This window comes from Aspergillus pseudotamarii (genome assembly GCF_009193445.1).
Source record: "Aspergillus pseudotamarii strain CBS 117625 unplaced genomic scaffold BDV38scaffold_2, whole genome shotgun sequence".
NCBI lineage: Eukaryota > Fungi > Ascomycota > Eurotiomycetes > Eurotiales > Aspergillaceae > Aspergillus > Aspergillus pseudotamarii.
The window spans coordinates 14,430-39,249 of NW_022475016.1; the positions used below are offsets into that span (position 1 = coordinate 14,430).

General features: G+C 47.7%; 9 protein-coding genes and 1 non-coding gene across 10 annotated transcripts; 4 read left to right on the top strand and 6 right to left on the bottom strand.

Annotated features, from left to right (window-relative positions):
- Positions 1-1,186: 1,186 nt before the first annotated feature.
- Positions 1,187-2,243, top strand: BDV38DRAFT_267147 (putative short chain dehydrogenase/reductase; the record flags this gene model as incomplete). Its single annotated transcript, XM_032056531.1, has 4 exons — positions 1,187-1,217; positions 1,285-1,665; positions 1,718-1,945; positions 2,023-2,243. The coding sequence occupies 4 exons, from the start codon at positions 1,187-1,189 to the stop codon at positions 2,241-2,243; spliced, it is 861 nt and encodes a 286-aa protein (XP_031919179.1).
- Positions 2,244-2,515: 272 nt separating this feature from the next.
- On the bottom strand, positions 2,516-4,215 carry BDV38DRAFT_291909 (uncharacterized protein; the record flags this gene model as incomplete). Its single annotated transcript, XM_032061876.1, has 5 exons — positions 2,516-2,616; positions 2,672-2,715; positions 2,772-3,746; positions 3,805-4,040; positions 4,102-4,215. 5 exons carry the CDS (start codon positions 4,213-4,215, stop codon positions 2,516-2,518), a joined length of 1,470 nt encoding a protein of 489 aa, XP_031919180.1.
- A 2,627-nt stretch (positions 4,216-6,842) lies between these two features.
- On the top strand, positions 6,843-8,675 carry BDV38DRAFT_277147 (Zn(II)2Cys6 transcription factor domain-containing protein; the record flags this gene model as incomplete). The annotated part of the gene is made up of 4 exons (XM_032058415.1): positions 6,843-6,902; positions 6,958-7,490; positions 7,629-7,746; positions 7,800-8,675. The coding sequence occupies 4 exons, from the start codon at positions 6,843-6,845 to the stop codon at positions 8,673-8,675; spliced, it is 1,587 nt and encodes a 528-aa protein (XP_031919181.1).
- Positions 8,676-9,010: 335 nt separating this feature from the next.
- On the top strand, positions 9,011-10,330 carry BDV38DRAFT_232797 (uncharacterized protein). The gene is made up of 3 exons (XM_032053077.1): positions 9,011-9,545; positions 9,627-9,825; positions 9,894-10,330. Exons 1-3 carry the CDS (start codon positions 9,274-9,276, stop codon positions 10,188-10,190), a joined length of 768 nt encoding a protein of 255 aa, XP_031919182.1. The 5' UTR covers positions 9,011-9,273; the 3' UTR covers positions 10,191-10,330.
- Positions 10,331-10,437: 107 nt separating this feature from the next.
- Positions 10,438-10,572, bottom strand: BDV38DRAFT_t25. The gene has a single exon. It is a non-coding gene; the product is annotated as a tRNA-OTHER (tRNA).
- A 1,149-nt stretch (positions 10,573-11,721) lies between these two features.
- On the bottom strand, positions 11,722-14,480 carry BDV38DRAFT_232801 (Mis12-Mtw1 family protein). The gene is made up of 5 exons (XM_032053078.1): positions 13,765-14,480; positions 13,085-13,657; positions 12,875-13,033; positions 12,657-12,825; positions 11,722-12,607 (listed from the first exon to the last, which is right to left on the bottom strand). Exons 1-5 carry the CDS (start codon positions 13,967-13,969, stop codon positions 12,034-12,036), a joined length of 1,680 nt encoding a protein of 559 aa, XP_031919183.1. The 5' UTR covers positions 13,970-14,480; the 3' UTR covers positions 11,722-12,033.
- Positions 14,481-14,728: 248 nt separating this feature from the next.
- Positions 14,729-18,475, bottom strand: BDV38DRAFT_232802 (putative phosphatidylserine decarboxylase Psd2). The gene is made up of 5 exons (XM_032053079.1): positions 18,022-18,475; positions 17,542-17,962; positions 15,954-17,489; positions 15,143-15,894; positions 14,729-15,070 (listed from the first exon to the last, which is right to left on the bottom strand). The coding sequence occupies exons 1-5, from the start codon at positions 18,148-18,150 to the stop codon at positions 14,909-14,911; spliced, it is 3,000 nt and encodes a 999-aa protein (XP_031919184.1). The 5' UTR covers positions 18,151-18,475; the 3' UTR covers positions 14,729-14,908.
- A 1,013-nt stretch (positions 18,476-19,488) lies between these two features.
- Positions 19,489-19,903, bottom strand: BDV38DRAFT_232806 (uncharacterized protein). The gene has a single exon (XM_032053080.1). The coding sequence runs from the start codon at positions 19,823-19,825 to the stop codon at positions 19,580-19,582; it is 246 nt and encodes an 81-aa protein (XP_031919185.1). The 5' UTR covers positions 19,826-19,903; the 3' UTR covers positions 19,489-19,579.
- Positions 19,904-20,745: 842 nt separating this feature from the next.
- Positions 20,746-22,475, bottom strand: BDV38DRAFT_232807 (putative MFS glucose transporter). The gene is made up of 2 exons (XM_032053081.1): positions 22,286-22,475; positions 20,746-22,220 (listed from the first exon to the last, which is right to left on the bottom strand). The coding sequence occupies exons 1-2, from the start codon at positions 22,382-22,384 to the stop codon at positions 20,853-20,855; spliced, it is 1,467 nt and encodes a 488-aa protein (XP_031919186.1). The 5' UTR covers positions 22,385-22,475; the 3' UTR covers positions 20,746-20,852.
- A 598-nt stretch (positions 22,476-23,073) lies between these two features.
- Positions 23,074-24,591, top strand: BDV38DRAFT_232808 (alpha/beta hydrolase). Its single transcript, XM_032053082.1, has 3 exons — positions 23,074-23,378; positions 23,435-23,718; positions 23,771-24,591. Exons 1-3 carry the CDS (start codon positions 23,276-23,278, stop codon positions 23,942-23,944), a joined length of 561 nt encoding a protein of 186 aa, XP_031919187.1. The 5' UTR covers positions 23,074-23,275; the 3' UTR covers positions 23,945-24,591.
- Positions 24,592-24,820: the final 229 nt, after the last annotated feature.

A 24,820-nucleotide genomic window follows, 5' to 3' on the forward strand; every position in this document is an offset into this window, starting at 1 on the left:
AGCAAACAAGATTATTTAATGGGGCTCATGCAAGAGGATGAAATAGTACTAGTAAAAGATACTAAACCTAGTCGCCAATGTGAATAAATTACTGATCAAATGGGGCACAGTGTCAATAATCCTTGCTAGGAGGTCAACCCCCCGGTTTATAACCTCTCCGCACCCCTCATTAACACACATGCAACGCCTTCCAATACTATTCTCCATTAGTCTCCTTGACTTTACAATTGAACAGCTCTTAGTAGCCAGCGTGAATGCTACTTGTCGGTAATATGTGGCCCGAGTCCTGACAGCCCCATCCTGGGGAATTTCCGAGCTTCAATCTGGGGTTCCCCACGGGGGTTCACCGACTCGACAAGGCGGGTGCCGTGCCTTCGCGTCCAATATACCAGTGAAGTCTATTTACAAGGTTGAGTCATGATAAGGAATAGGCAAAGCTACACTCAATGAATTATCAACTCGACAGTGACTACCCAGAGAGCATGTTGCAGGTTCTCCACATATCGTGAGATGAAGCCGTTGAATACTCCGCGATTCAAACAACGCGCGCAGTCAAACCTGGAGAGAAAGCGGCAATGTGGCGAGGATTGGAACTGTGGAGCAAAGATCGTCTGCCATTAGTTACACCCGGCACTTGACCATCAAATTCCAACTACCGAGGGGCCACTATGGGCCCAAAGAGGACAGAGTTTCCCGGCACGCCTTCAGCGATTTAAGCGACAGTCCTATCAACCCAATTAGATATATCGGAGAAAAGCGTGTTGCTTACAATTCCCTCTATCTAAAGAAGAACAGTGTGAGATCATCCCCAGAGTGACACAGAAATACTTTACGAAGCAACTATCTATAATATCTTCAACCCAAGGACGGTGGCTTTACAGAGAATTATGCCGCCCTATGTACTAGATTCCGCGTTGCACACTTGACGATACCATCAATTCCGCAATATCGGCTCGTACTGCATGCAGGATCCGGGGGGGGAACCCATTTATCCCCGTGAAGGTCGAGAGCATCGAGACCCGCCGACCCCGGGAATACCCCAGCAGCCATGTGGGGAACTGTCAAGGAGGGGTTTTTGAATGAGTAACAAAAGATTTGGCGTCGATATGAACTGTGAGAGATGCCCAGAGAAAATAGCCACCGAACCCAATATCAACCTTTGTCACGAAACTCTACTCATCACAATATGTCACCGACGAGAAGCATCATCGTTACCGGTAAGAACCTCGGAAACCCCCTCTCAGGAAACGATCCATGGACTAGCATCATTGATTCCTCGATCAGGAGGGGCCTCAGGGATTGGTCTGGGCATTACCAGGCACTTTATCTCACAACCTCAAACTCACATCACCATTCTCGATATCAACCCAAAAACCGGTGCTCAGACTCTGCAAGAGCTTCGAGCCGAGCATCCATTGGCTAGCGTCTCATTCGAAGAATGCGATGTGTCCTCTTGGGAAAGCCAAACTGCTGTATTCGAGAAAGTATACGCCGAGCAAGGTAGAATCGATATTGTCTTCGCCAATGCGGGGATTACCGAGAAGGGAAGCTTGTTACCCGCAAAGCGCGATGGCAATGAGGGACCACCCAAGCCAAACCTCGCGACCTTAAATGTGAATTTAGTGGGAGCCATATACAGTAAGTTTCCTTCCTCAATTGAGAACTGTACAGCTCCATATGGGCAGAATAGCAATGTTGATTTTCCCCATCTCAACAGCTGTCCATCTTGCCATCCACTACATGTACAAAAACGCGACAAGTGATCCGACAGCTTCTTCAAACGGACTGATTGTCTGCACTGCCTCAAATGCCGGCCTGTACCCATTCCCTATGGCGCCTATGTATGCAACAACCAAAGCTGGTGTAGTCAACCTCGTGCGATCTCTGGCTCGCCCACTGGTAGCTGAAAAGATTCGAATCAACGCATTAGCTCCTGCTGTGATCGGTAAGTTGACTTGGAATACTCTGCGCGTCCTCTACGCGCCAGTGGAAGATATGGTTGGCCTGGCTAATGGATGATAGCAACGAATATTGCGCCAAGTAATGACTTATTTAAGTCAATGATTTTAACGCCAATGTCTACTGCAACAAATGCAGTGGCGCAACTTGTAGGTGATGAGTCGTTAACGGGCAAGATTGCGGAATTACACGGTGAAAATGTCACCTTTGCGGAGCCCCCAGCCTATGTGGATGAGGATACTGAGAAGAATATTGAGAATTTTTGGAATCTGGGATATGCATAGAGGAGACAAAGTTGGCTGAAGACTCGTAGCAATATAAATATAAAAGATTTCATAATAGCACTTATATCCAACCACTGGCGTATGAATTTAAGACGAGCTCACTCCTATGATGTTCATAAGGTAGATAGTGGTTTAATCTTATAGCTAGCTGTACCAAACTAAGCAGCAATCTATATAATGTATAGATCGAGAATCATTCTCGATATCTAATAATTTCCCGTTCCCGTATCAACGTTCGAAAATCTCCAAATGCAAGAGCAATAGCCCCAGCGCTATTCCTGAGCACCAGTACTGGAGACCGCCTGCTGTTTCGTCACTACTGGGTATTCCCAGGAGCCGTTCTGCAGTTCTTCGTCCGGTCCATAGAAGCGAACTATCGACTCCATTAATATCAAAATTGCAAAGCTGAAATAATGTGGGATGCTTACGGTTTATGTCAATTTGCCCCCCACCAGATGGTCCTGGTAACCAACTATAAAGTGTTAGTCACTATCTAGGCAATTTCTGAAAACTTATCAGCCAACTCACTTGGATGTCCAATTGGAAGGTGGCTCGATGTCGGCTGGCTGGATGAGAATCTGGAAAGACTCATCCCGATCATCGTCCCCATACACAGGTTTGCCATCTGCGTAAGTAAGGTTCGATCGATCACCCAGAGAGGACCGATCCAGTGAGTTTTTAATGAGAAACTTGTCTGCGTTGTATAAAGTCAGACTCCAGAAGCCATTCTTAGCGAGCGGAGGCTTCCTGCTGAAGGTAAAGACGTATGCCTCGTTGGCTCCCAATTCGAGAACCGAACTACTCGCCGTCGGGTCATACATTGGATACAAGGCCACAGTTGCATCCACAATAAGATAAGCCCAATTAGTCACAAACGCTCGCATCTCATAGTTCGTGTTGTAGTCACCCTGTGCGGTACCAGAGACTGATCGCCAATTGTTTTCCAGATCAATATGGTTGGCAGGAAGAGCAAAGGCTTTCGAAACAGTAGAGGTTGCGGTGACGGCGGCCGCTGTGAGGTTTCGAACTTGGGGCCTGTAAACGCCATCGCGGATACCGGCTGCGTTGAGGTTGCGGTTCACTCTAGCAAGGTCAGAAATGTTACGCGGCGGGTTGTGCGGTGCGAAGCGTGCTGTCATCTGCATAACTCGGGTGGCAGGGTCCGAAGAAAGCGATGAGTTCAGCATAGGAACCGTTAACTGTGGGATATTCTGAGCACGCTTCCTCGGTATCGTAGAAATCTGCATCTGGTCTTGGATAGCATGTATCTTGTCGATGTCCGTTCCGTTGTTCTTAACGACAAGTCGTGTAAGAATGCCACCATAAGGAGTAGGTGCATTAATCCATCCTCTGAGACCTCTACAGTCCTCGTACTCCTCAGATTGCGTCTCGTCGCAAAGCTGTACCCCAACTGGTTCATTACTGTTCGGCAAATAACGCAATAGGTACTTGCCGGCAGAGCTATTATAGACGTTACCGAGGTTTCCATAGTTGTTGCCGTATCTCGCGGAAGGTTAGCTACAGAAGTGAATTGTTGCAGGATTAGAAGACTCCAACTCACACGTCATAGAAAGGGAATACCCAGAACCGCTCATCAACAACTGGCACATCCAGAATGAGATCGTGATGTGACAGGTCAATGATAGCCGCGGAGTACAGCGTGTCGACATTGGGTCGCACCACAGCTGTAGTTTCAGACGTCGTCAGCTCTCGCAAATGATAGAAGTCATTGGTTGAATTCAGCTTTCCCAACGTTCGGAGGGCGAATGTGGCATATGAAACCAGGGGATAGCCATACTAGGTAGTATGTCCGTTGTCGGCTTCAACCTATACTTCAGAGAAAGACAGCAAAACATACAAGTAAGGAGAATACAGTTGCCTCGTCTGGGCTCGGATTGGTATGCTCAAGGCATGCCACCATAGAGATGGTGGACACCAGAAGTATATGGATTTCCGAAAGCTTCCCTATCATGGTGTCTAGTTTTGTGTGTGGGAGTGTCTGATTCTGGGGACCTTCGACGGTCGCCGTGTGCTATATATACCATAGACCATGTATTGTTTTACTTTGCCCTCGAATATTTAAAGGTCCATCTAACTGAATGATTACACTGGCCAATAGCCTGTGTGGGCAGTGCAGATCTGCAGCTTGGCTTCAACTCCTCAACCCAAGACCCACGGTGAGCTTTATTTCCTCCAATCATTCTCTTGAATAGTTACAGGGATCTTGCGAGCATCTCGTATAAACTGACATTGGATAATCCGGGGTATCGAAGGTTAAGACCATCATTGATATTGAATACTAGTTTAAGCTGTTTTCCAGATTCATCTTAGTACAAACTAAGCTTGTGAGAAGCTGAGCCTAACTTCAATGGGCGTTAGTCGAACATTTTACATGATCCAAAAGTCTACTTGCGAGCGTTAACTCTAAGAATCACTTTCGTTAATATCGTTATCATGAGACTTCCAATCGTGTTGCTCATCCAGCATCGAGTCAAAACCTGGTACGTAGCCATGACCTATCATCTTTGTAAATGAAGTATCAGGCCGACTCTATCCGTATCTGCTCGTAATTGAGCACAGCCAGGCTCTAGGAATTACGAGACTTGCGAGTGTCAGCACTCCGACCAGTTATCGCGTCGGTCTTCCTGGAAGCGAAAGAGACACCTATCTTGGTAGCGAATTGGTTTATCAATGACTAAGTTTCATGCATGTAAACCTGTTGTTTCAATTTATTTAATGCCGAGCCCTCGCAGTTCACAACTTTGTGTATAGTGCGAAAGCCCTCAGGCGTTCATATCAACAACATCAGAGATAGAGGAACTTCGCGGTGAGGGCAAGAAATCTGTTACAACCTTTGTTGCTCCTTTTATCCACAATCTATGTGGTTTCGAAGAGATCAAACATGATGCTTAATCTCACCGATGACCAAGATGCACAGATGGTCTCTCAAAGCAATATGTCCTATGACCAGTAACACCTCATGCACCAAAAAACACACTGTCGGAAGCGTTTTTGTGCCATGTAGGTTCCCTTTTTATCACTAGGGTTCTTTGCAAGGCAATAGATAGGCTAACGTCTGTCAGCACTCTCTGTTGCCCATTCAGAGTAAGCTTGTTAAAAAGGGAAAGTAGCTCATAATACGAGAGTTACTGATGTCTAGCCTCCATCTGATACGCTCGTAGCCATAACTAGATACTCACTTTACTGAATTCTGATAGGAGGCTCCCCAAATTTCATCTCCCAGGGTCTAAATGGTAACTATCTTCCAGCTTAACTTCAAAGGTCCAGATACAACACGTACACTATCAGGAAATTAATGAAGAACCACCATACTCTGGACTACAAAATCAAGTGTACCCCGCCGGCTAGACATTATCGGACCTTCTTCTAGGCCCGTATACTTACGACTGCCTGGATAATGCGACAGATCCCGTCCCATCGATGAGGAGAAATACAGCATGAATGTACCGGTTGAGAAGACTCACGGATACATTGAAGGGGCAAGTTTAAATCCACCCTTCTTCCATACCATTACCCCATCGCGCTACATACCAATATAGTGACCAGTCTTCCCGAGTTGGGTTCGTCGAATCTACCTATCATCGCCTCCGCTGAGGTAAATGCTACTTCTGGTAATCCCATTTCTCATATGGTGCTATTTTATGTTGTTGTTCTAAGGATCCGAACTCCAACCCCGACGTTCCCAACAGTGTCAGCTGGGCTGTTAGACTGCCTAAGCAAAACTAAACCGTCATTAATTACAGTGATGAGTTTTTCCGCAGTCATGAAGCTTCACTCAGTCCAGGCCGTGGACAAGCGGTCTTAATGTTCTGAGGGGAAAGGAACACAGGTCGTCGCAACACATACAGACTTAGCATCGATTTTCTCAACAGTCTTGGTATAACCTAAGGCCCAACTTTGACGAGACGCCGATCCCCTTGAGTAGGAATGGGATCGTGGAAGCAGAGACGTCGCGCCATGAGCATGTCAACGTGGACCACTGGGGTAAGGCTAATGTTGAAGGCATACACAGCACTGATAATCAAGATGAAGGTAGGCAGTAACTGGCTTTAACCATACACAGATCGATCCATATCAAATAAACACCCTCATGCCAAATGCCAATGCAACTTCTTCTGGGGTAATTGAGAGGCCTGTGACCCCGCTTGATGCATTACTAATGGTTCTCGTGGCTGACGAGTACACCCATCCTTGGCCAGTTCTTCACTCCAGTGGCGATGTGACTATCTCTTCTGAACGATCGATGCTCTTCGACTATAGCCAAAATATCCGGTTGCCAAGTCAGCAAATATTAAGCAGCGTCCAATAGCACTATGTGATATCTAATTTCACGGCGGGGATCAACTGCCAAGGGGGGCAGTGCGTGCCGATGCCCTATCTGATATACCGACAGCATGATCGGCATGTCAAATTGGTGTCCTTTGAGCTCCATTCAACGGTGCGACCAGGTTGGTGAATATCGAGATATGGGAGAGTAAACATCGGGAAAATAGTCATATTTCAAAAAGCTGTTTTCTTGTTTTACTGCAGGGTTCTACTGCGTAGGTACAGAAGTAAGCGTATTGCGAGAGAAGCACTATGGTCTACCCAGGACACCCAAGTCGTGGGTGCTATACCTGTCGCTCTCGTAAAGTCAAAGTATGGGAGTTTCTTTATTTTGACATGACCATCAAACTGGCTAATCACAGTCCAGTGTGATGAGACCAAGCCAATCTGTCTGCGATGCACGAAAGCCAGACGTCATTGTGAGGGCTATCGTGACTCGGGTGCCAACAACAACATACCTGAGAAACAGGGCGCAGCGCCAGGATCTAATATAGACATGCTCGTGGCTAAACGCAATAGCCAACCTACTGCTCCAGGCGATGAATTCTGGGGCAGCATTTGGATGAACACACAATTTACTATCCTGTTACGCTATCCCACTACAGCACTTGATCGAGTCAATTTACATCGTCTTTATGCAGAGCTTGTCCGTCTCCCTCAAGCTGCCTGCATCTATGGCGGTTGCTTAACTTATATACCCCAACTCAGTCCATCACTCGTGTCATCCTCGCCACTTCTACCGGCTCTATCAGCTCTCATTCTTGCATTCGTCGTGCGGAAAGACAACAGCAAGCATGCACAAGAGCAAGCCATAACCAGTTACCACAGGGCTCTCCAGCTTATTCGCCAGATAATCGATCGTAACACTACAAGAAGGCGAAACGAGGTCATTCTCACCATGTTAGTGCTTAGTATGTACGAGGTATAGTGCCTATTGCATTGAAAGAAAGCTTACCATTTTGACTGTTGAAGAAGCGCAACTTTCTCTCATGCGAGGATTGCTAACCATGCTAAGGATTTGACTAACCCCTGCCCCAGCCAATCCATCTTCAATCCTCATCTCGGAGGCGCTATCGCCTTTGTAAAGTCGCAAGACCTAGTCTCATCTCAGGATGAGACGAGCAAAGGTTTATATATAGCACTCCTCACACGATTTGTAAGGCCCAGCCCGCCTACCCTGTAACCTGTTAGGTCTAACGCATTCAAAAGATGTCCGCCTGTCTCATCATCGACATAACCCATACCGTCCAGGAATTCCCTTTCACAATGCCAGAGCTTCTCACCTTACATGACGCACTGCTTCAGACCCCTTTCGTCTCTCCAAGGTCCCAACTACAGGTTTACCTCTGCAAGCTAGCCATTCTGCACCTGCAAATCTCGGAAGCTGCTAGCAACCTGAGCTCGGGACATACCTCCTCAACTACTATCACCGGTATTCTCGATTCGATAAATGCGACCACCCACCAGCTTTCACAATGGCCGGGCTCCCTTCCCACAGAATGGATTCATAACACCATGGTGGTCCCTTCCGAGGACTGGAATCTATGGATGCCGGTAGCACACGTTTATTCATCATTCTGGGCCGCTAATGACTGGACGCGCTATCGCGCTTTGCAAATATGTACATGTCACCTTCGTCTCCGCTTCTATCATCTCCTAACCGCCACCAATCGTGTCAATATAGCATCAATTTCTCTGGGCAGTTTATCTAACGATATATCCATGACACGTGTGAAGATCCGCAATCTTGCCAACGATATATGCGCATCTATGCTATATCATTTGGGATATAGGTGCATGGGGTCTACCGAAAGACAATACCCAATCGAGGCATATCCTCAAGGGAAGTACGCAAGGTTAACATCTGCATCTCAAGTTACGTGGCCATTATACGTAGCCGGTATTGTGGAGGGAGTAGAGGTCACTCAGCGGATGTGGATTGCGCGCCAGCTGGGTGTCATCGGCGACGAGATTGGGGTTAAACAAGGGAGTGCGATGGCGGAGGTGGTTAGAGAGCTTGCGCTCAGAGAATTGAGACCAGGCCCAGGGAGTGAAACAAGTATGCACATGGCGATGGCTTGTTGAAAATGGGGTGTTTCCAGTATTCTGATATGCTCAAGAGGGGTGACTGGTTTGATCGGAATGTAAAGGCTTTACCAAAGTCTCATTTATAAATTGATCACTCCCTACACTATGAAGATGAGCAGCCTCTAATTGGTAGAACAATGTAGATAAGCGAAGTTCGGCAAAAATGGAAGATCCGTGGCTTCGGCATAACTGAGGATTGGCTCTAGGAGTCGGACTCGCTGAACCTTGGGGGCCAGCATTGGCATGACTCGCGGCTCGGCACCTCCTCAACAACTGCACGACACGAATGTCTGAGATGTATCGGCTTTATTTGAGTCTGGCCGTAATGACTCGCCCACGCTGACTACTATATAATTCTGGAATTCCAAACAAAGAACTTTGAATTTCCAGTTTACCTGGTGAATCCCCGCAGGGAAGACAACTGGTGGGATAACAATTATCGTCCGATGCCATCGCATGCAGCCAAGAAAGGTAGATACGAGCTAGGGATAGGAATTGGGGGGTCAACCAACCACCACATAAGGCTGGCTTCTTCTGCAATCGACCCATTCTCTCCCTTGACAAACATGCCCTCACCCGTCAGAGCCGATTTACAATGTCAACAATAACCCCCCGCCCCACCCTCGACCCCGGATGGGCACCATCAGTATACGGCTGTAACAGGAAAGGTGACTTCTGGAGCTGGAACTTCCATACCGAGAATGATCAGCGCACGGTCCTAGGAGGCCCATCTCAGACCACCAACTGCCTCCCATCGACCTGGGATCCCTCCCAGGCCTATGCAGGAACGCAATGTCCGACGGGTTACACCTCTGCCTGTCTGTCAACCGGGTCGGCTATGCCAACAACGACAGTTTGCTGCCCCACGTACGGTTGATCTTATGCCATTGGATTCGAATCCCGTTAACGCGAAGAAACATCCACTGATGGCTCGCTCCTCTTTTTTAGAATTTATTCGTTTAGTTGCGTTGAGAATGCGAGCAAAAACCCCCACGGCCCCTGGTTTCCTTGTATGTCGCAGTATGACACTGCTACGAAACGAAGGATTACCGTGACCGACTTCGCTGCGAATACAATCGACTTTACGGATGTTAATCAAGGAACCAATCTTCATCTGTTTGCCATGGGTATCAGCCATACCAGTCCGGTATGCAGTGTGATTCCCAATCCCTGCGTGGAGGTCTTACTAGCTAACATGTGGATACAACGCGATAGACCGCAACCGACCCAGCGGACTCGGATCCAACACCGTCACCCTCCGGTACCTCTGAGCCCAGCTCTTCGAGTAGCATAAGTGCAGGTGCAGCCGCCGGTATCGGCGTTGGGTCTGCGGCCGGTGTTATGCTCATAGCATTGCTGGGATGGTTCTTGCTCCTGCGAAGGAAGAAAGCAGAGTTGAATGCCCCTCCAGTCGCCCAATATCCTGTACAAATCGGTGACGGGAAAGACATGACCCGTAATACGCAACCCCAGGAATTATATGGGGATGGAGCGAGGGAACTTCCGGGTTAAGCAATGGAGCGGGCTGTGCAGGGATTGAGGCATGGTAAACCCGGACTATGCATTGATTGTTACGCCAAGGGCCTGGGGTATAATGGGATTGTTATGCGGTGCCCGGTTTTGATATCTTAATTAATTAATACCCGAAGATGCGAGATTTTATTGATGTTTGCCGTTTCCCCACAAGCACCGGTGTACCCCACCACTTCCGTGATTTGAGCAAAAGATTTTCAAAAAAAATAAAAAGCAAAAAAGATGTTGACGAGAGTGGGATTTGAACCCACGCCCCTTTCGAGACTGGAACCTTACTCCAGCTGAGAGATTATTAGTGAACGTTCGTAAAGATGAGAATAATAGTGGTACTAACCGCCTTGGACCGCTCGGCCATCTCGCCTTGGTTATTACACATGTTGTTATTTTTGTTATATACAGTATGTTTTTTAGATAGTACATCGAGACCATATCGACTAACACATAGGTGATTTTGTTGGGAACTTGCTAAGGAATTTTGGGTTACAACTGTATTCATGAATATACGGAAATGGGTAGAGTATATTCCCCAATGGCTTCGGGTAGGCTAATAGAGAATATAGTTTAGTGGATGTCTGTAGCGTTTCCGAGCTTATAGTCAAGGAAATATATCATTACTGCCCATTGCACGCATTGCGTCTGATATTTCTTTTAACATTTCCAAATCTAAGTACTATCAGTAATAGTCACAGTGGAACAATGGAGCCAGTACATGAACTACAACTCAAGCATACTATATGTACCAAAATCCAGAACCTATCGACCCCTCAACTACCTCCTCTTCCCAACTTGCCCGAGATCATGAGTGACCCCAGGGAAGTTCATACACAGAGCTAAAAGGAAGATGTCAACCGAGCAAAGTGAACAGCGATGAAGACCGAGCGAGACACGCCGTAAACTCAAGGATACATCCAGAGTGTAATGATATGACACAAAGACAACGAAAGCACCAGAAATAGCTACCATTGATTTGAGTTTCGCTGCTCAATGTGGTGCCTAGACAGTCTTGGTTCCTTTCAAATCCACGCATTTGATGTCACCGGTAACAGAAACCAAGGCGCAAAGGACTAGAAAGTTATCCATTCAATCACCCATGTGGTATCTTACACGAGGCCAGCTAAGTATCCCGGCTTCCTTGACCGATGAGCCTGTACCAAAATATCTGTAGCCGATTTGCTGGATATAGAAGCAGTGATGCCAGAAAGCCCTTACCATGCGGCTTGACGCGTAAATATATCCATATGGTCCCTCAAGGTCGTGCTTGACGCTCGTGTGTGATTCACATGCGGGAAATATATCTGAAATCTCATCATGGGCGATGTCACTCCGTGACTCAAGAGGGTCTTGTTGGATGCTGGATCTCGGGAGGTGGGTGTTGATGCCATACTATGGAGGCTAGTAGATGAGAATATCGATGCCTGGATGAGGTCTTGCTTTCCTGACATTGATACTATCTTACCTGACACCCCATCTATAACCAGATGAAGCATGTTTACTGAAAAGCCTGCCGTAGCAATCAGTGTACAATGATTTTGATGTCTGTCATAAGAATGTTTACAGTGGCATCCTGATTAGATAAGAGATCCTCGAAGGAAAATGAATTCTAGTCCCTTGTAAAGTGTCAAAGTGAATTGCTGTCCGATCATAGCCATAGCCACCATATCCACGTCAAGTATCGCCCAGAACACCCCAACTCCATTGCTTGTATGCCGCCAATGAATGAACCCAACAACTCCGGCCACTGTAACCCGGCCGGATACAAATGGAATAGATAACAAAGAAAGGAGACGTTCATCCACCCCCATTGAACATTTTTATGTCCCCATCACCTCTCTATCCGACTTAATGCCCCGAGAATCAGACCAAGGTCTTCCTTCGGCCGTGGCCGCAGGGTGAGGTCCTTGCTCTCGCCCTCGCCCTCGCCCTCCTCTACTGCAAGTCGACGCATTGCATTCCTCGCATCACGTTCCTCCAATCGCTCGGCGCAGATGCGCAATACTCGCGACGATACGGTGTCTGACATGGTTCGGTAAAGTTCGATATCGTGGATGCCGGCCGCCAATGAGTCGAGAGTCGGCGCTAGACCACGGGTTATTCGGGAAAGCCTTGCGGATATAGCCGTTGGTGTTATTGGTGGTAAGCTGAGTTCTGATGAAGACGCTGCCTGAGTCTCAGTATCTGATTTCCCTGGGTGGATCGATTCGTAGATCCTCTGCTGGGAAGGGTCTAATAAAGATAAGTCAATCGGTTCAGGATCTGACCGAGGTTTAGATTCGGAGCCGGATTGCGGAGGTTCTTGTTGGCCCTCCGGTGCGGTATCCTGCTGTTTCGATGGTTTGATCTGTGGAATGGAAGGTGGTCGAAGAAGTGCGTTGAGAGCGTGCCTCTCTCGTTGTAGCCTTCGCAATGTCAGCACGTCCCGAAAAGCCATGCTTCAGGATTATGTACCTTTGTATTTGCTCCTCTAATTCCTTAATCTTATCTGCGTTTTGAATATTCTTCGGATTTGGCTTCTTAACCACGACAGCTGGCGGATTCACATCTTCTCGCTCGAACCAGTTTGAAAGCTGGGAATTAGTAGAGAAATCTTTGAGCAATTCTTCCTGGATCACACGCGCTAAGGTATGGTTAGCTTGAAACCAAACTTCCAATTCGGCGCAACATACCCGCTAGACGAGCGCTCGCATCCTCCGAGCGCCCTCGTTTATCGCTCATTGCCCGAGTCGCGCACCAAATCAAGAGCTGCCTCATCCTCCGCGGTTCCGGTAAGTCGCTTGCAATGTGTTTATAGAATTCTGCAGTGTCAACTTGATCATGAGGCAATGCTGTTAAAGCTGTCAGTACGACACCGAGCCTTCTCAGAATAGGTTACCCACCATTAGACGCCCCGGAGTCAATTAGCGAGCTGGCCCTTCGTCCCCGCATCCCCAGACTACTCCGTCTGTTCCCTTTCCCTGACTTGGCCGCACCCCTCAATTCCTTGTTCCGCTGTATGACCGGCGTGTCTGCCATAGGCAAGGTAATCTTCGACGTCCCAGCCTGTTGCGGTTCGGGTGAAACAAAGCCATTCCGTTGATCATCATGGGATTTACTCGGTCTGCCTTTCTTCCGCTTCTTTTCCACCGGTGCCGTTTCACCATTGTCCTGCCTGCATGTTGTGCGTGTTGTGCGCGTGATGCTCGCCGGTTGTGTTACTGGCTCAGGTAAAGAAGGTTTCGCAGTCGCTCTCGTTTGCCTGTTCGAACTCTCCGATGACTTCTTCGACGCTATCGCATTCTCCGATTTCTCAGCCGGACGTTTCTTGGGTGGCCGGCCCCTCCTCGGTGACGGTTTTGCGGCGGGCATCTCTAGTTGAGGGATCTCCGGGATAGACTCCACTGTCGGTTTTGATTTTTTAGTCGTAATGCGAGTGAATTGGAACCCCTCATCTTCTTCATCGACAGCGTCTTCTACAGCGACAAAACGACGTTAGCACATGAGAATTGCAGCGCACACAACCGCATACTCCCATAAATAATCTATAACATAACTCTTCAAGGCGAATGAGAGCACTCACGTTTTCTCTTGGTAGATGCTGTTTTCTCTTCGCTCTTCTCCACGCTGCTCAAACTCAATCGCGTACTTGACCTTGTCCCCTTTCTGCCAGGCGCGGCAGAAGACGCAGGACGCGCCTGCGCCTGGGACGTTGCCATATCAATAGACTTCAGAGGTACGCGACGCTTCGTTTTAATCTTAGGGGTTTCCAAAACCGTGACGGTCATGTCAGGACCAAGGAAAGGCGGGGGAACGAGTGGCGGAGTAGATACAGAATGAAAATAATGAGCGTTTGGTGTATATAGCGCGACCTTACTTGCTTCGAAGGGAGAGAAATGATTGTTGTGTTGAAAATGGAGGCTAGTTCACCCTCTCGTAAATTAATCGGTCGCCAGTGTCGGATATCGCTTCGCTCTGACCCCCTTCACTCGTAGCGCAGAATTGGTCTCAAGTGATTGTCAAAGTTGTACCGACTGTCTCTCTTTCTATATTCCTCATAAGTGATCTGAGGTAGAATGGTTGCGCAGTCGTAGGAAACCGAGCCGGCGGCACCTTTTTATAAAGACGGGGGCGTTGAGGGTCGTCTGTCAGTCGGCGTCGGAGGTGCCCGTCCAGCACACCGGTAACTTAAAATCGCAATTGACAGCGACCACTCGAGGCATTCAAAAACAGATTTATCGGATTCTTGGGTTGGCGAGTTTCGCAAAGCGCTCCTTGCGCGGCCGTGCTTAAGCTCTTGACGGGGGGGGGTTTGGCTCTTCCAAAGTCCGCCGCAAGCACGCGGTTGTTTTGGTCGTGGCGCGTGGGGGACTCGCGCTAAACCGCTTTGGGATTGACATCATCGAGTCTATTACTACGTAGTATATCCCAGACTAACTCTTGATCTACAGTCTCTGACGTTAAAATAATTTCGTGCAAAAGATCAAACATAGATGGTAGATAGACCCGAAAAAGAAAATAATATGACATGGAAATTTATATGTTCAAAGATATCTAACATTTACACACCCATCGATAGCCTGCCCGCGACCTTCATAATCCATCAAAACGAGTTAGTGGTAATGCAGACAACTGTGCTAGATAGTTGCTTAGAACGAATCACACCAGACCCCTGAAATGACACCGGAACGCCTTAGAATGAACGCTTCTCACTTAATGGACAAGACTCATGCAAACTCAGACGCATCGGTTGGTGGTGCCAAGCTTCCTTCGATTCGGCGCTTGGCAGCCTGCATCTCTTCTACGGTGACGTTTTCTGCCTTCTTCGGCAGGTCAGGTTCGAATTGAGGAATGTCAGGATGGTGACCCACAGACATGCCCACACGAATCTAAGATAGAGGTGGCTGATGTTAGCAAAAAACAGTCCACAACCAGTAAGGGGTAAATGGAGGAACTCTTACCAGGGTCTCGAGAGGGCCCTTTGAATTGTCCACTAGGTCGCTGTCAAAGTTGACCACTCCTTCCTCAAAGAGAAGTAGAAGGGTACTTCCACCGAACTTGAAGTATCCCAGTTCTTCGCCTCGGGTGACTTTCTCTCCAGCCTGGCGTGTGATTACTGTACTTCCGACCATCATTGCTCCAACACAGACCACCATAACACGGCCATGCGCAACCGAATCGATGGGGACAAGGACTCTAACATTCTCTCCATAGACATCTAGTGCGGAGCGGATGGCCATCGGGTTCACCGTGTAGTATTCACCTTCGATGGTTTTGGGCGTCCCCATGACGCCATCCACAGGAATATGGAAACGGTGATAATCCTGGGGTGCAAGACGGAACACTCCTAAGCCTCCGTTCTTGTAGCGGTGGACGTCCTCTGGGTAAGCATCACCGAGAAGTCTCTCAATGCTGAACTCCCTTCCTTTGACCCAGACATTAGTTGCTTCGTCAAGACGGTCGAAAACAACTGATCGACAATCAGCTGGGGACACAACAATCCGTGGCTCGTCCGGAGCCGAGCAAGGTCGAGCGCCTGACTTCAGTTCGCGATAAAAGAACTCATTGAAAGTCTTAAACTTCTCTAGGGGGAGAAGAACCTCGGACAGGTCGAGTTGGTGGAAACTGATGAAGTCTTGAATCTGACTTGCGGAAGCGGGGTCATCGTATTTCTTGCCTTGTTTGATACTTAACGACTTGAGAATTTTGCGAACTGCAGGAATTTGTCAGCTTCATCCAGAACTCCACCATAGTTAATTGGAGTGAGCATACTTCTCTTTTTTTCCATCTCTCGACTCTTCAATCCCTTGTACAGCAACCGAATACCAAGACGAACATAAACGCTCATCCGCTCCTCATTGATTTGTCCCGTAATTCGATCTTGAACAAGAATATTCGCGGAGTTGGCACCCAGCTTGTAGCCTCCATACGAGATCTTCGTTATCACTTTGGAGTACCATTTGCGCTGCGCTTGACTTGAGGTCACGAAGCCGCCCATAACAAGGTTGTCGACTTGTCTCCAGTCTCGACTAGCACAGGTAGCGATGTGTGTGATAATATCGGCATCTGAGCGTTTTGAGAGCCGTGGTTGATGACAAAGGGGACATTCGCGAAGTTCAATGACATGCTCTTCGCCGCGTTCATCACCCAAGTCATCGGGCTGAAGGTCTTCCTCATTCGTGATTGGCTGTTCTTCACTGGATAATGTAGGTATGGCTGTTCTCTGAGGGTCAGCATTGACCGGCATGTCTGTGCTTGATTCGAGGATGAGATCATTGTCGTCACTGGATGGCTCCTCGCTGTCTTGACTGCCTGTGGATGGTGTGGGAGTGAGTCCCCTGCCGGTTGTCCTAGAATCTTTCTGAAGTGCCTGCAGGGTATCTTCCAGGCAGATTACAACTTGATCGAAAGTCAAATCCATTGTCTCGCTGGCCTCATTCTCCGCACTGAATCGCTCGAAGAAGCTGTCAATGGTTGATTCCTTCAATGTGGAACCAAGGGTATCGAGCATTGTAGTTAGCTCGACTTTGTCAATGCGGCCGCTGTCATCAGCGTCATATTGCTTGAGCATTAATCTCCAAAATTGCTGCCGGAGTGCACGGTAGGGCATGTATTTGGCCTTGATGAATAGCTCCGGAGAATGCTTGTCCTCCCATCGTTCTTTGTGCTTCATCAGCAGCGGGATCCGATATGTCTGCAGGCCATCTGCTTCAAGAGGGGCAATCACGCTGCCCTCGTTCTGAACTGATGTTGGCGTCGTTGACAAATAGCTACTGCTACCCTCCTCCGGCAGCGATGAAGGAACTGATGTCGGGATAGATTTAGGGGCTGATGGTTGGGGTAGTGTCGACTGCTCCTGCGCGGCTTGGTTCGACAAGGAAGCTGTAGAGCTTCTCGACCGGACCAAGCCTGGTCTTGACAATTTCGATAGGCTGCTAGTCGATGGGGATGGGCTAACCCCGATCTTGATTCCAGCCTTGTTGTTGGAGAGAGATTCGGTAGACCCTGTAGGATCAAGTGCGGGGTCCAAGAACTTATAGAGCCCAGTCTCCGGGTCTGACTCGGGAGCAGCCTGGACCAATGTTTGAAGTGGAAAACTCGTTGAGGCAACGAAGTCGTTCCCAGAGAACTTGTCTCGGTCCATGACTGTAAAGCTGATGGTATAAGACTGTTCATGCTTCATAACTTGGAAGACCATCTTCTCGTGGTATACTGGGTTGAGATTGTGGCGCACAACCGGAGTCCGAAGTGTCTTTCTTCCCAATGAAGTCACAACAAAGGGGTCCATATCAAAGGAAGTTCGTGTCACTGTAGGATAGATTAGCTGCGACACATTTTCTAAAGATTGAAAGTACAATACCATTGCGTTCCGGTGGGAGATCGGTCACCCTGACAATCTCCATGAACACGATACCTTGCACCCCATTGCCCGCTCCAGAGAACTGATACGCCCTCGCTGCCAGCGACTTCCGCCTGAGTCGCGCGAGACGTAGCCTTCTCCGGCGCTTCTCGTTAACCTCGGGCCTTCCCAAGTCATCTGCCTCATCGGATATCTCTTCGTCTCTTTCGGCTTCATCCGATATGGTCGCTGGGATCTGTGGATAATCATCCTCTTCCTCTCCACAGCCGATCAGCGTCCTGAACTTCTGGTAGGTCTCGCTCGGAGGAGCTGTTGGATTTGCAGTATCGACAAGTGAAAATTGAAGTAGAATCTCCCCGGAGATGTCGCTGTCCTTCTTCTTCCCCGATTTCCTTTTCGACGTAAGAGTATACCATTTGGGCTTATGCGCTTCATCAGCCTGAACGTCCGAGGTCTGCGGTCGGTATAACCAATACTCACCTGCTGATGTATCTGACCCTCGGCGAATATTTCTTCCAGAGGAATATCAAACTCGCCCATATAATCCTTCCCGAACCGATCGTGATCCCAACAGATACACTCGAGCAATGGTACACCGACGATCGGCATTTCAAAGGTCACGTTCCATTCCGGATTCAGCGTCTTGGGGATTGTTGGAGTCGACTGTCGCGCATCGCCGAGTGTGACAACTAGATACTAGTAATCGAGCCATGGTCAGTTACGAATCCGGGGGGGGGGGGTTGAACAATTGAGTTGTCAGGGGACCACTCACTGGGTCGCTCGTCCCATTTCGATCTTTTGCTGCAAGACACCTCCCCTAATTGTTGAGCGCTCAGTATGTTAGCCCTCGCAATCCGAAATACACCGAGATGGTATAACCCTGCCCGGTATCCAGGGGGAGGTCGCACTCACCCGTAAGACAACCACCTTCAGGACCAGCGGCTTGGCGTCTGGTATCCTCATGGGACTGGTACTTCTGCTTTGTCCAGGAGTAGGAGTATTACTCCGTGAAGTTAAATGAGTACTGAGCCGTTGTGGCAACGGTAACCGCACCATGATGGCCGTCGAGTGGGGGATGTAGTGAGACGGAGATGGAGACGGGACACGTCGCGTCAACAGCAGAAGCCGACGGATTAAACGGAAACAAGGTCAGGATATATGAAGCCAATCAATCAAGTATTATAATTGAGAATATTTAAAAACGGGTGAGTTGTAGGGGGTTGATCAGTAGGCAAAGTAGTAGGCAGAAGTCGTTCCCAAGTCCGGAGACGTCGCGGGTAGTGTCAAGTTTCTGGGTCGATTGAAGATCTACTCGGGACGAACCAAAAAAAAAAAAACAATCAATAAGACCAAGACGGGGAGTACCACGGTTTGAGAACCGGGAATTCAAAGGCACAAAGAACAATTGCTTGTTTCAGGACAGTGTGATGGGGAGAGAAGAGCGAGGGAGTGGGCGGATTGGCGAGAGAAGTGCTTGAGCCAAAGGGCAGTCAATCGTCCACAGCTCACTATGAGGTCTGTGATAATGCCGATAAACCAGGGGTTTTCGCGTTTGGGTTTTTTTGAGGGGAGGGATTTAAATTACTGGTCTGCGACCTAGATTAATTTCTTTTCTTTTTTCTCTCTTCGTTTTTTGAGTTGCTGTAAGGTTAATTACTCGATGATCTAGGGATACTGTCTAACATTTATATGGTGTGTATGTCTACTATTAGGTAAATACTAGTAACCACCAAAAGCGAGTCATCATCACTGCATAATTCTGGGGGGTCTGTAAGTCAGTCTCCAACCAAACCACAAAGCTTCTAAATAAATCCCCAAAGTAATCAGTCAAATGGTTTCCTACGGAACCTTCGGTTAGCAGACTTGGCACTGGCCATCCCCAACGACGTCACTTACTGGTTCTCAACTGTGATCCACTCCCTCTCGTCGTCTCCACTCGGTTGACTTGAATGAGGTTTGATGTTCGACGGAGTAGTACTCCGTAGTACTACTAGTACTACTACACAGTATGGCAGATAAATGTGGCTGCCTAATGTGGCTAAAGCGTTACCGGACTCTTACTGCATCCGGTATGGGTAACCTGATGCATACTCCCGGAGTACATCCATCTCTGACAGGCAAAACCGAAGTAATTTGCATCCGGTCTGGAATTTCTTAAAAAAAGAAAATGGATCACAATACCTACGGAGTGTCCAATGGAGAAACAATGAATATCACAATAGAAGAAATTTACCCCAAGGATCCATGTGCATACACCCCTTGCCTTCCTGGACACATTTCCCATCAGTAGAGTTAGTCAATGATATTTTTAGGTTAGATTCCCAACAAATACCGCGGTAGATTAACTCTTTCCCCTCACGTAATCTTTGGTGTGGCTTTACCTTTCCCTGAGGTTGCTTGATTTGGACCCTAGATAAATGTCTCACCGTTGCAAAAATTACATGACAGGTACCTAAAATATCTCAAACATCGCCCTCTTACTCCAGTATTAGTATGTAGTACCGTTATCCATCTGTTCGACTGTCTTTCTACAATTATCGTTTCCGAAAACCTAGACCTCATTATCTTCCACACATCTACACCGGGCACACCGATCTATCTACGTAGATTAATACACCCTACTAATCCATAGTGCATAGCCAAGAACTTGACAAACGGAACGAAGCCCCCCTGTGCGTGCATATACCTGCATATACGAACTAATCCAGTCTAGCGTGGCAGTGACCCTCTCAGCCTCCCTTATCATGGATTGAGGGGTAAAAGGATGTAACAGCTTTGCTTCAAAATCACTATTTTTTGGGCCAGTTGGCCCCTCTGCCCCGCACTTGTCATGCAGTGTGCGGTGCGAAGTGACGTTGATCGCAGATGATCAACCCGCTTGTGATGATCAAGACATCAAAGGAGGTCTTCAATGGCGGTGGTAAAGAGCATTGTCAACAACTTATACATTATTCGGAGGTATTATGACTCTTCCTTGGCTTTAGTTTCCGCGAAACTCCGTACAGTTCGAAGATGAAAGTCGACCATCGGGACTGCTTTCACTGCCGAGCTAAACCTGTCCGACTGACTGGGCTAAACAAGCCGAGGCAAGTATGACGCTTTCGCTCTCACCGAGTGACTCCTAGGGAGAGTGCACTGATTATTGCTATTCTATTGTCTTTAATACTATCACCTGATAAATCTCTCTGTAGAGGTCACGGTTTTGCAAGATATCCCTCGAGATGATAATTACAAATTGACTATAGACTGGCAACCTGAATGTTGGCGGCAGAGTAGGGCCCGGGAAAACAACAATCAGAAGACAGATGAATTTAATCCTGTCTTCGCTGGTCTGTCCTTCCCCAAACTTCGTCTGTGTTAGCCTTCCCCTTCGTTTCCGGCACCCACCAGTAGATGAAGCTTCCGAGGAGACAGGCCATCGCTGCAAAAACCCAGTAGATCTTGCCCCTTCCGCCCAGCAGATCGTTCAGCATTGGGAAAAACTGTGCCACGATGAACGTCGCAATCCAGTTCGCTCCTAGCGCCCAGCTCTGTGCGGCGCCGACCGCCTCCGGGCCAACGAGCTCAGAGGCCAGAATGAAGGGGACTGGGCCTAGACCGACAGCGAAACAAGCAACGAAGAGCAGAACAGCAATGGCGGATAATGCTTTCTGGTTAAAGTAGATGCCTAGCGCCAATAGAACGGAATTGAGTCCCATGCCGCTGATACTTAGGAGTAGACAGGAGCGTCTACCGATCTTATCAGGTAGTGGTGAGCAGGCCAGGGTGATTACAAGATTGATAGCTGAGATGATCACCGTCAACAGGGCCGCAGTGGTGGGAAGGATGGTCTGCAAGAGGGAAACGCTGTACATGATGATGCTGTTGACACCAGTGAACTGCTGGGAAACCATGACTCCGACTACTGCAATGATGGCAGGGCGGTAAAAAGGATCAGTAATAGCTTGTATCATGGTAACTGGAGGTTGCTTGAGTGGCATATTCCCGGAGGGGGGTGATAGTAGGGACTGCTCTTCCCCGGAGCTGTGTTCAGGTGCTGCAGATGTTCTCCAGCCTTCAACCTCTGGCTCAATGTCTGCATCCTTTCCCCGTAAACGTTGCAGTACCTGTCTAGCCACATTCCCTTTCTGGTGATCTGCAAGCCAGATGGGACTTTCCGGGACTAAAAAGAGACCGAGAAGCTCCAGGCATCCGATGGCGCCAGCAATTGCAAGTATAATTCTCCACATACTTCCTTCACTCAAGAAGTAACCAAGGGACTGCGTCAACAGAATACCGACATTAGTCATGATTTGTGTAAAAGCGCCGAAAAGCCCCTTAGCACTGGGAGGAGCAATTTCTGAGATATATATTGGACCCACGACGATGGAAGCGCCCGCGCCAACACCAGATAGAAGCCTACCCACACTCAATACGGGTATACTGGACGCAAATGTTTCCGCTATAGGGCCTAGGATAAAGAAGATGGTGGTTGCTCGCAGTGTGAACAAGCGGCCGTGCTTGGTGGAGACTGGACCTGCCAGAAGAGCTCCTACCAAGCCCCCAAGGGTGTATATAGAGGAGACCAGGCCGAATTGGGATGGGTTCATAGGTATGCATTGCGGGAGGCCCTGTGTTGTTGTCGAATGGATACTTTTGCGCTCGCAAGTTATCACGGCCTGGGGGGCATTGAGCTCAGCCTATCAAAATAAATTGTCAGCTAGCGCACTGGAGCCTCCAGGATGGATCAAGCTCTGTGTTATACCAAATGATATCCGAATTGAAGCGGCCCTAACGTCGTGATAAACACAAGGTAGATCAGGTACGGAGTGACCTTCAACCCGTTTGATCCACCGAGGTCCATGGTGCATATGCTAATAGAAGCTCTTTTTACTTTTTCAGGATTTTTGAAGTTGGTTTAGGTTCATTAATATTGATTGGAGATTTGATGATCAGTTGTTGAGGTGGAGTCTCCTTTATCTCGCAAGATGGAATGACGTTATCGGGATCCTTATCATATTTATCGGGATAAGGAAACTCCGCGGCGGGAGGATTGGATATAGAACGTGATCTTCTTGATCCGTTGTTTCTCCCTGCTTCTTGTCCTAGATGTGTTTATAAGTAATCGGATTCCTTGTCATTCTTGTTGACGGTTTCTATCGCTCCGCGTGTATATATTCAGTCTATATTCACTAGTAGAACCTTATCAAAGTGGACTTCTTGAATTAAGATATGTATCAGCCTATTGTATCCGGACACATATATATCAGGTAAATATATGGTAATACTTCAAAATTTGCAACGTTTCGATTTCAATATATATACTATCTAAAAATCGGTCATGGTCAGTATATACACTAATCCGAATCCTTCGAAAGAGTTCTCTCATAGCCGACACCATGTTTCAGCTATCCTTGGAAGAATCCAGAGCACCTACTCCATTCATCATCAAATTCCGCGAGGGATATGTTATACGAATACGTCTCGACTAACAAACTTGCTAATTTATCAATAGAAATCTGCACCTTGGTGTAGTGGATCTGAGAATATACACGAGACTACAGCGTGACGCCACAAAGGACCGAAATACGATCCCTACTTTACCCCTCTGGGACTAAAGAGGATATCACCAGGCAGCATCATTCGTAATCATTTATCCAAGTATTCAAAAGTAATATAAATACGGCCATACTATCTTTTACTGCTTTCAGACATCAGTATTACCCTTTATTCTTCTATCATATCGACTGACACCATGAAAGCTCGTGAATATATCTACAAGAAAGGTAATGAAGGCGAAGATATTCTTACCGATGTGTACTGGTCAGAAATACCCTCCAAATGTAGCAGTCCTATTGGTTGGTATACCCCTCCGTATGTAATGGGGTCTTCTTTATTGACCTTGGCCATACAGCAATTATCTACCATGCCGGCGGTTTTGTCAAATGGTCTAAAGCGGTCGTTCCGAAATCAGAAATCTCTGCTCTAGCAAAGATAGGATTTGTGGTAATAGTGCCGAACTACAGACTATGTCCACAAATCTCTGTCCACAATGGTCCGATCACAGACTCTAGAGACTGTTTGGTATGGGCAGCTAACGAGTTGCCCGGATTGTTGCAAGATGAGTCTGTGGAAGTAGACCCGACTCGAATTGTTACTATGGGACATTCTGCAGGCGGAACATTGGCTTTATTGATGGTGCATCCTGACACACGTAGAAGCAGGGCAACACTGTCTAACCGAGTAATAGGGATCTGCGCCCGAAGTCCCAGTCACAGCGGTTCTTGACTTCTATGGCCTCAAGTACTTTTCCGATCCGACGTGGCGACTACCTATTCCCGAGTTTCGAAAATCATCCTCTTGGCCACAGGAGTATATTGATAAGGTTTACGAGGGGCACCAAGTTTCTGCATCGCCGCGTTAGGGGGCGATAGTCTTCCTCCGAGGGATGCATGGTTCGCTACTCATATGAAACAAGGAACTTTGTTGGATGAGCTAGTCCAGAATGAAGATAAGAGTTGTATTGATGGTACAGCTCGGTTTTCGACCTCATTTCCACGAACCATGTTTATTCATGGAACAGCAGATAAAGTGACGAACCATCGTTTTAGTGAACGGGCTCATGAAGAATTGAAGAGATTGGGGGTCGTTACAGATCTGTTACTGGCAGATGGTGAGGAGCATGTGTTTGACTTGACCTTGGAAGAAGATGATATGAACTTTGTTAAGTATGTCCTACCTGGGTTGGAGTTCCTTGCCCGGGCAGTAGGATTGCTGTAAATAGTGAAGATATAGAGCTGTAAGTGGCTGATACATTGCATGATTGACTTTGGTTGAACGAACGAATAGCCTATGAGTCTATTCATATATAGAGCTAAGGTACATTGCTCTTATAATGCAATATCACATAAGTTATCTTTTGATAGGTATACAAATTTAGGGATTTGACTACCTAGTAGTAGTAGTAGTACTGAGGCATAGCACTAATGCTAGTGGAAAACCGTATGATTGGTCAATTCAGTAAGACTGCTGACTAACCATTTCGGGCATGAATTTAGATGCAAACAAATACAAATCAGCGATCGTCTTTTCAGCTTCTCAGATCTCCATACCATTTTCTCCCTATCGCCATTATTACTGCATCCTGCAGGTCTCATGGTCTAGTGGTGGAGCTGACCCCCCGTACCTCCTTTTTATCTTCGTGCACTGTTCGCACACCACCCACTGGGTTCCATGGGTCTGTCTCCTGATTCATTGAAGCGAACCCTCGGCCATCTCCACATTCGCCTCTTGCCTCTCT

Bases quoted from the DNA above. Each gene is read 5' to 3' on its own strand.
- BDV38DRAFT_232797 (XM_032053077.1), top strand. From the start codon at position 9,274: ATGTCAACAATAACCCCCCGCCCCACCCTCGACCCCGGATGGGCACCA. The intron at 9,546-9,626 runs GTACGGTTGATC...CCTCTTTTTTAG, and splicing joins ACGACAGTTTGCTGCCCCAC to AATTTATTCGTTTAGTTGCG. The intron at 9,826-9,893 runs GTATGCAGTGTG...ACAACGCGATAG, and splicing joins GTATCAGCCATACCAGTCCG to ACCGCAACCGACCCAGCGGA.
- BDV38DRAFT_232801 (XM_032053078.1), bottom strand. From the start codon at position 13,969: ATGACCGTCACGGTTTTGGAAACCCCTAAGATTAAAACGAAGCGTCGC. The intron at 13,658-13,764 runs GTGAGTGCTCTC...TTGTCGCTGTAG, and splicing joins AGCATCTACCAAGAGAAAAC to AAGACGCTGTCGATGAAGAA. The intron at 13,034-13,084 runs GTGGGTAACCTA...CAGCTTTAACAG, and splicing joins TGACTCCGGGGCGTCTAATG to CATTGCCTCATGATCAAGTT.
- BDV38DRAFT_232802 (XM_032053079.1), bottom strand. From the start codon at position 18,150: ATGCCGATCGTCGGTGTACCATTGCTCGAGTGTATCTGTTGGGATCAC. The intron at 17,963-18,021 runs GTGAGTATTGGT...GAAGCGCATAAG, and splicing joins AGGGTCAGATACATCAGCAG to CCCAAATGGTATACTCTTAC. The intron at 15,071-15,142 runs GTAAGAGTTCCT...CCTCTATCTTAG, and splicing joins AGGGCCCTCTCGAGACCCTG to ATTCGTGTGGGCATGTCTGT.
- BDV38DRAFT_232806 (XM_032053080.1), bottom strand. From the start codon at position 19,825: ATGGGAAATGTGTCCAGGAAGGCAAGGGGTGTATGCACATGGATCCTT.
- BDV38DRAFT_232807 (XM_032053081.1), bottom strand. From the start codon at position 22,384: ATGGACCTCGGTGGATCAAACGGGTTGAAGGTCACTCCGTACCTGATC. The intron at 22,221-22,285 runs GTATAACACAGA...TTATTTTGATAG, and splicing joins TTCAATTCGGATATCATTTG to GCTGAGCTCAATGCCCCCCA.
- BDV38DRAFT_232808 (XM_032053082.1), top strand. From the start codon at position 23,276: ATGAAAGCTCGTGAATATATCTACAAGAAAGGTAATGAAGGCGAAGAT. The intron at 23,379-23,434 runs GTTGGTATACCC...TTGGCCATACAG, and splicing joins CAAATGTAGCAGTCCTATTG to CAATTATCTACCATGCCGGC. The intron at 23,719-23,770 runs GTGCATCCTGAC...ACCGAGTAATAG, and splicing joins GAACATTGGCTTTATTGATG to GGATCTGCGCCCGAAGTCCC.